The sequence below is a fragment of the Lichenostomus cassidix genome, chromosome 3 (assembly GCF_008360975.1).
Source record: "Lichenostomus cassidix isolate B80296 chromosome 3, HeHo_3.0, whole genome shotgun sequence".
Taxonomy (NCBI): Eukaryota; Metazoa; Chordata; class Aves; order Passeriformes; family Meliphagidae; genus Lichenostomus; species Lichenostomus cassidix.
Genome location: NC_139483.1, coordinates 7,088,649 through 7,100,992, shown reverse-complemented (window position 1 = coordinate 7,100,992; position 12,344 = coordinate 7,088,649). Strand labels below are relative to the sequence as shown.

General features: G+C 43.4%; 1 protein-coding gene across 2 annotated transcripts in view; it reads right to left on the bottom strand.

Moving 5' to 3' along the window:
- Positions 1-12,344, bottom strand: part of REL (REL proto-oncogene, NF-kB subunit) — a 40,479-nt gene that overhangs the window by 14,071 nt on the left and 14,064 nt on the right. For both annotated transcript variants that reach the window (XM_085054239.1, XM_085054240.1), the window contains 3 exons: positions 10,432-10,574; positions 7,648-7,796; positions 3,706-3,797 (listed from right to left, as the gene is read on the bottom strand). In XM_085054239.1, the coding sequence (XP_084910365.1) occupies positions 3,706-3,797; positions 7,648-7,796; positions 10,432-10,574 (384 nt within the window). The remainder of the gene's footprint in view (positions 1-3,705; positions 3,798-7,647; positions 7,797-10,431; positions 10,575-12,344) is intronic.

Below are 12,344 nucleotides of genomic sequence, written 5' to 3'. Positions count from 1 at the left end.
TGATATCTGAGGCGCTCATTACAGTGCACACTTTCAACCCATTCCCAACTCAAAGATTCTTGCCAAGAGCTGCTCACGTAATCCGTGGCTCCATGAAACTCCCTATCAAGCCAGCGCAGGTGAGGCAGAGAAGGGGATCTGGGGAAGGCCGTGGGTGAGTGGCGTCAGAGGAGAGGGGGTTCCATGGATGCGGTGCCGGAGGAAGCTGCGGGGAGGGACGGCGTGGGCAGGAAGCGAGCGCGGCGGGGGCGGCACGGCGGAGATGGTGACGAGCGCGGAGCCACGGCGGGGTCAGCTGCTCGCGGGTGGAAAGGGGAAACGGCGAAGGAAAGACTGCGGAGGCAAAGGCAGACGGGTTTAGGTGTGGGGTGCAGCGGAGAGCCTGAAAATGAACTGCGCGCTTGTAAGCAGAAGCGATTGCAAAGGAGCAGGAAGCTTAAGCCTGTGTCAAACTCCGGGGAAAGCCGATTTATCCCCTCTGATAAAAACTGGAATTTGGCAATTCTTCGGATTTCTCACTCCAAAACAAGTCTGGGGTTCTCGTGCTGTCATGCGTTTGGCTAGAAAAACGTCAGTCCTCTGAAACAATGCACTAAGTAGAGTTTTTCCCTAATTTAAAGAAAACACTTAGGGCTTTTCCTCATTGATAATTAACTCGAGTTGTTATTAACTCAGTTGTTGTCTCTATGTCAAGTTACACCCACTCACAAAAGCTCTTAACTGAAAACTGGCTCTTCTTTTAATTTGAGTTGGCTGTACATCAGACAGTGCATGGGAAGACAAGGATATGGCACAACTCAACAGCTACTAAAAGAAAACAAACACCATAGAAAGCAGACATGGACCAGCTCCACTGGAGGAGTAACTCTGCTCCTTCAATGCTGCGCTATTTATATCATCATCATCGTCATCATCACGCCAAGGAGTCCTAGTTACATGTTAGGCTGACACTGTGCCCCATTTCCCTGGGGTGCTCAGGGATGACAGACAAAAGGGATTTCTAGAATTGTTGAGATTCATGTCCTCTAATGGATGTGCGTTGGGAACACAAGGGATCATGAACACTGTGTGAAAACAGCAATTCCTCTCCCTCTCAAACAAGGCTACAACAAGAGGAGTACTCTGATTGCAAGTCATCCTAGTGAATACAGAATTCCTACAGCACGTGCTGAACTTCACAAGGGATAAATGCTGCCAGCCAACACTAGGAATTCACAGGGAGACAGCCTTACACAGGTATACTTGCAGAATGACTCCAGCCGGGCATATGGCAGTGATCTGCAAACAGCTTCCAATCACCCAGGGATTCCGACGTAGGCACCAATTGTTTAGGGTCAATACTGAACCTTTTTGCCCCAAAAGGAGGCTCAAAAGACAGGGAACTTTTGTTCCAGAAGAAAGTGGGAAAGAAAAAGAAAAGCCAACCAACACACAAGCACCCTGAAGGCTTGTTTTCCATGAAGTTTCTTTGATGATGTCATACAAGAAATGAGTAACACCGACTTGCTTAGAGGATGCACAGCTCCGGAATGTATCTAAACAGGGAAGTCAGATGCCTTTCTGAAGACACAGAGGTAAAGCATAATGCAAGATGAGTTCAACACCTGCAAAATCCTGGAAAATGTACCAATACTCTTCTGACCTGAAAAAACAAACTAAATCCATACATAAAACTTATCAAGCAATGAACACTGCAGTGACTTCTGCTCACAAAACCCTGTTCTGATCAACTAAATAAACATATAAAAATACTCCTGTCACTAATCCTTTTTATTAGACCTTGGTCCCAGGCCTTTCTAGGCTCTGCTCAGCGTGGGACTGCCCTGGAGGCTGTTCTCAAGTGGCTGCTTTGTGCTGACACGTTTACATGCGCCGAAGGGCAGTGAGGCAGGTGGGGATTGCCAGCGGCCCCTTCTCAGCACAGCCCCTGCCCAGAGCAGGGTGCTGCCCTGTGTGTCACCCAGGCAGGCTCTCCTCTGCTGCCAGGGCAGGAATGTGGCCTCCTCCACTGCTGGACTGGCGGGAAGCAGCCCAGGATCTGCCCAGATGCTACCAGGTGCACCCTTCTGTAATCATCCAAAAATTACTGGTGAATGTGGAGTTAAGTGCCAACAACTGTAAAAATCTACTTCCTTCTACAGAAAAGTTCTCCTTTTATTGTTTGAAATCAAGGTAAAGCTGGCTGAGTCAAGGCACCATAATTCAAACCCTTAAACTGTTTAACTTGTGCTGATGAACTAAACTTGTGTCAAAATACTGTGTGCATACATGATCATAACTAGGATAATTGTTTAGACGGATCATCAGGACCATCAACCTGACTCCAAACAGCTGTTCTAAAATTAAGAAAAATATCTAAGACATTTCTCATTCTCTAATAAATTCAACATCCTTCTTTGTGTCCCAGTTTAGGGATATGTATTTCAAAGCCAGCCAGAAATCCAGCTCTCAACTCTCTATAAAGGATCTTACCTGAATATAGCAAGAATTCTGTAGGCATTACAAAACCCACAAAAGTATTTGGAGAATCTCCAAACTCCTGCCACGCTTAGGGAAATACATGACTGCACTCACACTGCTTAGCTAATAATTTGGGAGTATTTATGCTTTTCATCTAATTCCCCCCAGTTGTGCTTGCATTCTGCATGTGTTGGTCTGATTCCAGCTGGCCCAAAAATTTGCAGCGTGTTCCCCACTTCTCTATGCACTGAACTTAGCAGTTAAATTGCTGTGAGAAGAGTTGGTTTAGCAAGTTGATCTGAAGGGAAACCACTCTCTTTTTTTTTTTTTGTTTTCAAGTTGGTTTTCCATCGGAGCAACTCGCTGCTTTCATTCACTGTGTGGCCACGCAGCCCCTGTGTGTGGTGTGAGGAAAGTGGTGGGAGTGTGTGAGCAGGGATGGAGGGATGAGCAGGATGACTCTCGGTGAGAGCAGCCCACAGATCAGTCGTCACATCAAACAAAACCCTGTGGGCAACCTCTCACAGGTGTGGTTCTGCAGCAGCAGGTCCTGCCTCTGACTTGGTGAGACTAACCACAACATCACAGGATGGTTTGGGGTGGAGGGGACTTAAAAGATCATCTCGTTCCACCCCCTGCCATGGGCAGGGACACCTCCCACCAGACCGGGCTGCTCCAAGTCCTGTCCAACCCAGCCTTGACATTGCAATCCTGCTGTGGATTTCTGAGCTCCCATGCTGTGAAATCAAGTGAGGGGCAGTTCCAAGGGGTCTATCAGCCCCCTGAATTGGTCACAAACACCAGGGTCACAGCAAGAGAAGAGAAAGTGGCAAGTGAGATTTGTATTGGCTTAAGCTGTTGTGGAGTTATGCTAATTCAGTCTTTTACTCTCATTGCTGCCAAGACTGGGGAATCTGATTCCCAAGACACTTGTAGAAACTTCCAGGAAAGGTTTCTGCTGCTATCCCATTCCTTTTGTCCAGACAGCAACTCAGATTGCTGCTGGGAATTAAAAAATCCAATTAAAAAAAAAAAGAAAGGGCAACTATCCAAATAGATTCATCATGTGATGACTGGGAGGAAAGACTGGGAGGGACACAGAAGGGGAGGACTGCTTCTCAGAAAGAGATCTTTTGAAAAAAAAAAAAAAAAAAAGGCAATGAAGCTCTACCACAAAAGCAAAGGCAGGATAGGACAAACAAAATCCTATCATCCTGCCAAGAGAACCAGCTGATTTCCACTCACCATTGAAAGGGTTAATTTTCTTCGAGATTCGTAAAGAAATGGATTCCTTCAGGTCTTTCTTCTTCACACACTGAATGCCCAGGTTCTGAAAACTGAAGAACATGGGGCAAGAGTTCAGCAACTAATAACATCTTCAATGTAGACTATTAAATAAATTATTCATGTTAATTAGTGTGATAACATCCAGTGTAAGAAATTTAAAAAAGCTGATTTTGAGAAGGGTGTACAAGACCTGAAAAGCAGAGATACTGTTTTTCCTAAAGTAAGGGCAGACACTGAAGCAAAAAAACCACCAAAATAAAACTCTAAATTATTTCTATTATTAGGAATATATATTTCTATATTAAAAATTATTACTCTGCAGTAAACCTACAGTGATTAAAAAGTCAGATACTCAGTCTTGGGTGATTTATAGTGACAATCATTTTTGTAATCAATAAACCTGGTAATTTGCATTAGTTAAAGGATTTGCTCTCCTGCTTTTATCAAGGAATGTAAATCTTAAATAACATTTTAAAGGGTTTTTATTTAAACAGGTCAAAACAGGTTTTTAAATCTCACATAGTTATGGAAAAGTTCTGAAGAGCTACAGCTCCTCCTTATTTGCATAAAAGTGCAGGTCAGCCTGATGCAGGAGGTGGGGGGAGTCCCAGGCAAGCTGACTCTTTCCCACATGGAAAAACCATGACATCATCAAAGCTGAGTGGATGTAAAGCAGGAAGTAAAAAATAAAAAAATAAAAATTAAAAAAAATCTGTTTCATGATGTTACAATAAGCTCTGAAGATGGGTTGTGCCAGCAGGCATCTTTCTCCAGAAGTATCAGCCATTTCCCTTCCTTTGAAACTCCACAACCCTCCTTTGCTTTAGCAGAAGAGCATCTTATTGCACCTACAGACACTCCTTGTTCCTGCCAAGAGTAGTTCTACACTTCTGAACAAGACAATCCTAGCATGATGTTAAGTTTAATTTCCTTAAACTCCCTTGTCTGTGCCCAACACCCTCTGTTCAGAGCTTCCCAAACCCTCTGCCATCAGGCTCCACTTCCAGAACCTCTGTTCACTAGAGGAAGGCACAGGCTTCCTTTTCAAACTGAACATGACGTGACCTAGGGGAAAATAAAACATCGCAGCATCTCAAAATTCACTAAGGCACTTTGCCGTCATATCGTGGCTACTGATATTCAGATTGGGACTGCACCTTGATGAGCAATCCTGCTTCCACCTGCTCCTGGAGGAAGTACTTTTTTTCGGGCTTGATCACAGCACACATTACTTTCCCCCCACCCCAGAATACCCACTGTATTCCACAGACTGTTGGAAGCACACTTCAAAGTCCACAAACAGGCCCGGTTCCATATTATACCCCAAATGAAGCTTCTCACGGACAGGAGGCTTTCCAGCACTCCAAATTGCTCAGATTATAAATGCTTCTTAAGCCTGTGCTGTCACAGTGAAAGTGTGTGTTTAATCATGGCTAAGCAAGGCTGGGTCAGAGGAGGAACTGCCGAGAGCGCCAGCAGGGCTGTGGGGTTTCACATCGATGTGCACTGACAGGAAGCAAGTCAGATAACGAGAAGAGAGAGGGAGAAGTAGGAAGAGAGAGAAAAAATGAAAAACATCTAAAAAAACTATGATATCATCCTCGTAGAGAGAGGAAACTAGGAAGTAAAAATCTAAGTACAGAGGCAGCCCCACAAGCTCTGACATTCATACTCTTGCCTTGATGTCTCGGCCAGGGAGGGCTCTGATCAAGTTTGGGCAGCAGTACAAAGATCATTATACCACAGGCAGAACAAAACGTTTGGGAACTTTAAAACATGGGGAACTTTGAACAGCAGAAAGCAGAGTAATTACTCCGAGCAGCCCAAAATCTGTGATTAATAATTCCACTTCTACTGAGAAAAAAATTGGATTTTTGCTCAATTTGGGATGCTCAGCAAGAGTGAAGAGCCAGCAACACTATTGACAGAGAACATGTCCTGCTCACTAGTACTGGATGAGGCTTTTCTCCAACATGGACTTGAAGAGAAGAATGTGAAGATTGAGTCACCAGCCACAAAAAGGAAAATGACTTTAAACATCCAGATCCAATTATGGATCATACTGTTCTTTCATCTTAAAGCAACCAATGATTTGTTAAAAAAAATGAGTGTACCGATGCTGGAAACATTTCAAAGGGAATGTGTCGAGCCTCCTCCCATCAGGATCTCCAATGTCAAACACAAAGCTCACAGTTTCATATTATCAATAAAATGAAAGCAGCCCACTTACTATTCTGTAAGAAACTGAGAGGCTCATATCCTAAAAATATTGAGAATTCATGGATGAAGCAAACAAGCACTAGCGCCTGAAGTGAAACAGAGGCACGGCATTATGCTGAAGGACAGGATTTGATGCAAACATATAATGGAGATGAAATCACAATCTGCAAATAAATATTTGCAGAACATCCCAGTGTTTCTTGGTGTGACATCCTGTAATGGCCTCTCTAACAGGCTTGCCTCATGCCTACACACTGAGCCTTGTGCAACAAAATGCCAAGACGAGAAGCAATCATCAGCATCTTCCTGGACTCACTGATGGGAACACAGAGCCAGAAAAGGTGTTAAGCAATCGGGCTTTTCTGCTTCAGATCAGCAGGCACAGAGCTGAGGGGAGGAAGTGGGATGGGTCAGAACAACAGACTTCCTTTGACCTTGGCTGAGGAAACTTGAGCTGAGAAGACAAAGGGGAAGCTAGTGAATGGATAGTCAGAGGAAGGTGCAAAGTCCTGTAACAGTTTAGGATGTTTTAAGTCAGTGTGCCCCATGCCACCAGAACACACTGCAGCACATTCATGATCCCTTGAGCCTGGGCTGGATGCTGAAGAAGCATCTACACTGTTTATTTCACCATCAGGCAATCACCACCTTCAAACAGATGTGTCTTCAGCTCTCTCCTTTAATAGTGTCCTACTGACTAAACCCATGTAAACATGGAATAATTTCACTAACACCAACAGAATCCCATTGGCCTGAGAGCTGTGTGTAAGAGCTACTTACACACTGAAACATTTACCTGATTTTCTTCCCAGCTCAGCTATGCTTACCCCAAAGCAATAGCCTGCTTCCATATATCCTACATTGCAAACTATTAACCACAAACAGCTTGCCAGTTCTAAATTCCCCTCTCCAGCAATAATCCCTTGATGTTTGCTGCAGCTTATTCTGCTTTTATTTTATTATAGAAGACTTGGTAAACTTAGAGGAAACACCATCAAACACACCTGTATTTGAGATATTCTTAATAGAACTGAGAAATGCCTCGTACACATCCTGAGTTTTCCTCACTGCAGCCACAAGCAGATCCTTCCCCCGGCACACTTGCTCTGCAGAGCTGGGCCTGAGCAGAATCTGTGTTTTCACTCAAAAAACCCCAACTCAAACAACCAGCAACAACAGTGACAGCTACTAACATGTTTCTAGATGTGTCACAACCACTATCTTCAGATTACATGATGCTCAGCCACTGCAAATTTTCTCCAGAAAGTCCAAATATAATTTCCATGGAAGATGTGAACTTGGCTCATCACCATGAAGTATTAATTCTAATGCTGTTACCCTTTCTATTACTCATAATTTTCAGATGAAGGTAAGAGTCATGCCCAAGAGTAAGATCTATTAATGAACAAGACTAAAAAAACTAAGTGGGAGAAAGGAAAAGGAGACATGTATTGGGTGAATGGATAAAGCAAAGAAAAGGGTGACAGGCAAGAAAAAGCGCAAGTGTAGTACTGAAAAAAGAAAGAAACACTTCAAAGGGAAGTTCCCTGAGATGGATTAGTAAACTACAGCAAAGACAGCATTCTAATTGCTCTTTTAATCATTAGTATGAGTTTAAAACACAAGATTAGCAAATCACTTGCATAATTAATCAAACTCCCGAGCAACACGATTACTCACGACAGAACTCGCCGTTCTGGCCCAAACTCAGCCTCATAGTAGCCATCTCGGCAGTCTTTTCCAACCAGATCATGAGGGTGTGGCTTGTAGGGTTCATTCTTTGTTACCAAGGTGGTTCTTATTTTGACTTTTCCAAAATAGTTCAGAATCTACAAAAAAATGGAAGATATTTTTGAGATTTTAGGTATCAGTCTCTACCAGCAACAGAAAATAAATTTTACCCTGAAATACTCTGTGGAAGAAAGACCAGAGCTACGTAAGTGACAACACAGAAATGTTGCTTGAGGAACAAGTCTACTTCCAAAGATCTTGGGAAAACTCCTAAAACCTCAGGGATGAGGATATTACCTGTGCATGGAACACTAAGTAGTGAAAGAGGATCTTAACAGATACAGCACAACACACTCCCTTCTGAAGTTGTTGGGTTTTTTCCCAGCTAATTCTCAGATGAGTATTCACTCTTAAATTCAAGCTGGGGAGTACCAAATTCTCAGGCTCCTGCCAGAGCTTTCACAGCAGTCATCAGCCTAATTCAAAGCTCCTTTCTCAAGTGCATAAAAGCAACCTCGAGCTGACAGCTACCAGTGAAGTCACCAAGTGTGGGGGAGTGTAAAAGAGAAAAAAAGGAGGAAAAACAGTTTGGCCTAAATTGTTTGACGCATAAAAACTTGAAAGCGAATACAAGACTTGCTCAGGCACACATTTGTGGAGAGGTGAGCTCTCCTCCTCCACTTCCCCTGCCCTATAACTCTGCTTCAACACTTTCTTTCCTCCTCCTCAGACTCCAAGGATCCATCATGTATCCTTTTTAGTCAACACCTCAAATCTTTGACTTGACCTGTGCTCTTCTACCTTCCACCATCTGTTTGTTTCTCCAGTCTCCAACATGGCTCTGCTCAGTCTTCATACAAGCCACTTCTACTTTTTACCCTTAAAATAATACTTCCACTACCCCTCCACTTTCTTCAACCATCACATCATTTCTCACCCATTTCATATCCAGCTCCATGAACTTGAAGCCTGATCTAGCTGCTTTTGGTTCTCCAGTTCCTCCTTGATGTTCATCTTCATAACCATACTATGAAATTTAATCTTTTCCTGGCCCCTCTCTTCTCATCTTCATTCATGTTTCCATCTCTAGAGGGGACTCCCCTGGCAACTAATCAGCACTAAGCCTCCTACGGGCTTCAGGGAGGCAGGAATTCACCCAGAAATCACCTGCTATCAGTAAAATCAGCTCTGTCATCAATAGTCACCTTTCAAAAGAACAAACTGTGCCAGGATTTCATGATCACCTACCCACGTCCCATCTACCCTTTGGGCTCTGCCTGGCCTTCACATGCAGCACAGTCCAAGAGAAGAGGAATCAAGGCTTGATTCAGCCCATTCAGCTTGTGCCCTGATACAGACTTAGGCTGAGAGTCTGTGCAAGCCTCTCCTCTTGCCAACAGCCTACACAGTTCCTTGTTCATCTGGCACAGTGCTGAAAGAATGAGTCTGGCACCATCCCCATTTCCTGCATTCCCTAACCAAATCTGGCACTGTGATAGTCAAAGGGAAACCTTCTTTGCTTCTTCCCTTAGTAATTCTGGCTCCAAGGCTGGACCAGCTTCCACAGTTGCTTTATGTAAGAGAGACTCACTCTGCTGTTCAACACATGACTGCCAATACTCTCCTTCTCAAGCCGCCCCTTCTTAAAGAGCTTTGATGCCTCAGCATAAAGCATCTCATATTTTTCACAACCTCTCTATCTGTTGCTTTTCTGCTGCCATTCCAGAGACTCCATTTTTGGCTCCACATTTTTTTTTTTACACTTGCACACACTGCAAACATAGATTCACAGCCTGTGTTCCTGGGCACTGCAATGGACTTCAGGACAGCAAGTGCTCTTAACTTCCCCTTTAAATCTGAGCTTTCTCCTCTAATCTCAGCTCTGAAAGACTTTCTCTGAAATGAAAGAGATCAAGGAAACACTGGCAACTTGAACACCAGACAGGGGACCATAAATTCTTTTCTCTTACCCTATCCTGTCTAGGGTCTCGTTTGTCCAGTCTATGAAAGCTTCTCCCCAAGTAGTTCCATGGCACCTCTACTGTCTCTTTGTCCCCAGCAGCTTTGATCACAGCTGCCAGGGCTCCTCTGACTCCATTCTGGATTTCCCAACCTATCCACAGTGCAACCACCCAACTCATCGTCATTGCAGACGTTCTGAGGACACAATTCCCTTTTCTCAGCTGATTTTTAAGTTCTGTACCCTCTTCTGACTTCACACACTTCACACTGGTGTCTTTTGCAGAACCCATTCACCGCATCATGGCGGACTGTTCGCTCGTACAAAGCACCTTCTTTCATGTTGTGCCCAAAACTTTTCAAAGCCTTTCCACATTTTGTAGGCAAATTCCTTCAACACTCTCCCAAAATGCATGCTGCAGTCCAAACCGTAAAACCAAACCCACGTCACCTAACTAAGAAAGCAGAGCAAACGTGCATACAGAAAAACCTACTAATGAATGGCTCCCAGACCTTGAGTCTTCACTGAGTCCCCTCTAGCAGCACTTTGTTAACCACCTCTGTACCTTCTCCTCTTTTTGTAACCCAAATCTTTTCATGTCCAGGAGCAAGTAGCTCTTTTCCCACTCTGCTGCAACTCCATTTGCATGCCAAGGAAAGAATCCCAGAACACGAGATGAAAAGCATTGTATTTACTGTGCAGAGTCCAACACATAGCTACGAGCACCACGTTAATGAGGGCAATGGTAATTCCCGGATAAAAGCGGTATTTACCTGGATGGAAGGGAAGGTCTTATTGTTTTCAGTACTGTGTTCTCCTGGAATGCTGCCTGCTGATCTCCCCTCACATTTGTATCTGAAACGCATGCCCCTTTGCCTGGGTTGCTCAAATATTTCAATGTAGGGCTCAGGGCCACCTTAAAAATAAAATATTTTCAACGTTAAGACACAGGAGAGCTTAAAAAGCAGGAGAAGATGTAAAAATTAGAATTCCTAGACTTTTGATTTATGTTACCACCTTTCCACTTGGTCCTCCTTCTCAGACAATATACTCTTTATTTTTATGTACACGCACACATTGAAGGTGTGGGACAAGGGACAAGAACAGATTTGGATTAAACATCCATGATATTAATGCTATGGAAGTAATTAGCAAAAAAGATATCCTTCCCTCCATCTTATCCAGAACTTAACTTCTTTTAACCATCATAGAAGGCATGTCTGATGAGAGAAGATTTTATACAGCACAACCCAAATAATTATTTTGAGGGAACAGTTAATATTTTTAGGAATAATACAGTTTTAAGCATGGCTGTCCTTTCCAAGCACTGGTACTGTCAACTGCTATGTTCTCTTAAGCGTCCTGTGAAAGTGAAGATGTTTGCTCAGAATTGATTGATTTAGTTCCTATTACAGTGCAGCAGAAACTATTCAAATTATACCAAAAAATCCCCCACCCTGCTGGGTTGGATACCATCACTGTGAGCTCAGAAAATACCTGATTGCTCGTACTGAATTCTACGTTTGGAGCTGCCCATCTCCCATGGGGCAGGTTTCTAGTTGCAGTATATCCCCAGACAATGAAACCTCAGAAAAGCTATTGGGCAGTTGTCAAAAGGGAGGTTTTCAGGAAACACAGAGTGATAGATGAAAATAAGAGACAGCAGAAATCTATAATGGGGGGGTTAGAAAGACATTAACTTCACAAGAGCCTAAGTACTTTTCAAGTGATGTTTTATTGCCAGACAGTAACAAACTATTTAATATATCTCACTGAGAACATCAAACAAGACAGTCAATCAAACAGTGACAACAGTGAGATGGCATGTGAAAAACAAACAACAGAGGCTAAGTAAATATTGTTGAAGTTGAATCATCACGGTGCTACACGATCAGAAGAACGTAGCTTATGGAAATGTCTACTGAGCTCTCTGTCATCTTCATATAATAGTATCCTCCTCAAGCAAGGCTGAGCATCACAAACAAACAGGACAGCCAATATCCTGTGGCACAGCACTGAAAAAAAGTGCTTGGACTTCAACATAATAAGCAAAACAGTTATTAAATATATTGGAAGTGCTAAAAGGGTAAAAGAACCCCTACTTCCTTCTGCCCAAGGTCTATGCTGCCTGTGAGTCCACAGCACACAAATTTTGGCAAAGACATGGATTGCAAACCTAACTCCATAATAAAGGCTTCTCTTTTGCTGCACCTACAATGATTTAGGTACTCCTGCCAACACAAAGCTTGAACTTTATGCCTGGGATTTGTTGATCGCAAAACATTTCCAGTGCTGCAGCAGTTCATACCCAAAATAGGAAAATATTATAACCTAAGAGATAAAGCAATCAAGAGCAGCAAAGAAGGGATGGATGGAAAGAACGACATCTGAGACGTCACCTCAGCCTGACCTGAATGCACATTTATCTGTCACACACCTACAGCCGGGGTGGAACTGCAGTCAATGTGTGAGAGCAGCTCCTGTGCTGGGATTGTCTTCAACAACTGGAGCCTCTGCAAAACCTGAATGCCTGTTCAAATGCACAATGCACTTCTACTCCAGGCTGTGTTTGGGGTCAAAACCTTTGGGAACTGTGGTTCAGGACTCTTTACAGACCTTTCTAAAAATGAATCAAAACGCAGTTTCTAAACTGACCACCTCCCATCAGGTAGATTTTAAATAACTT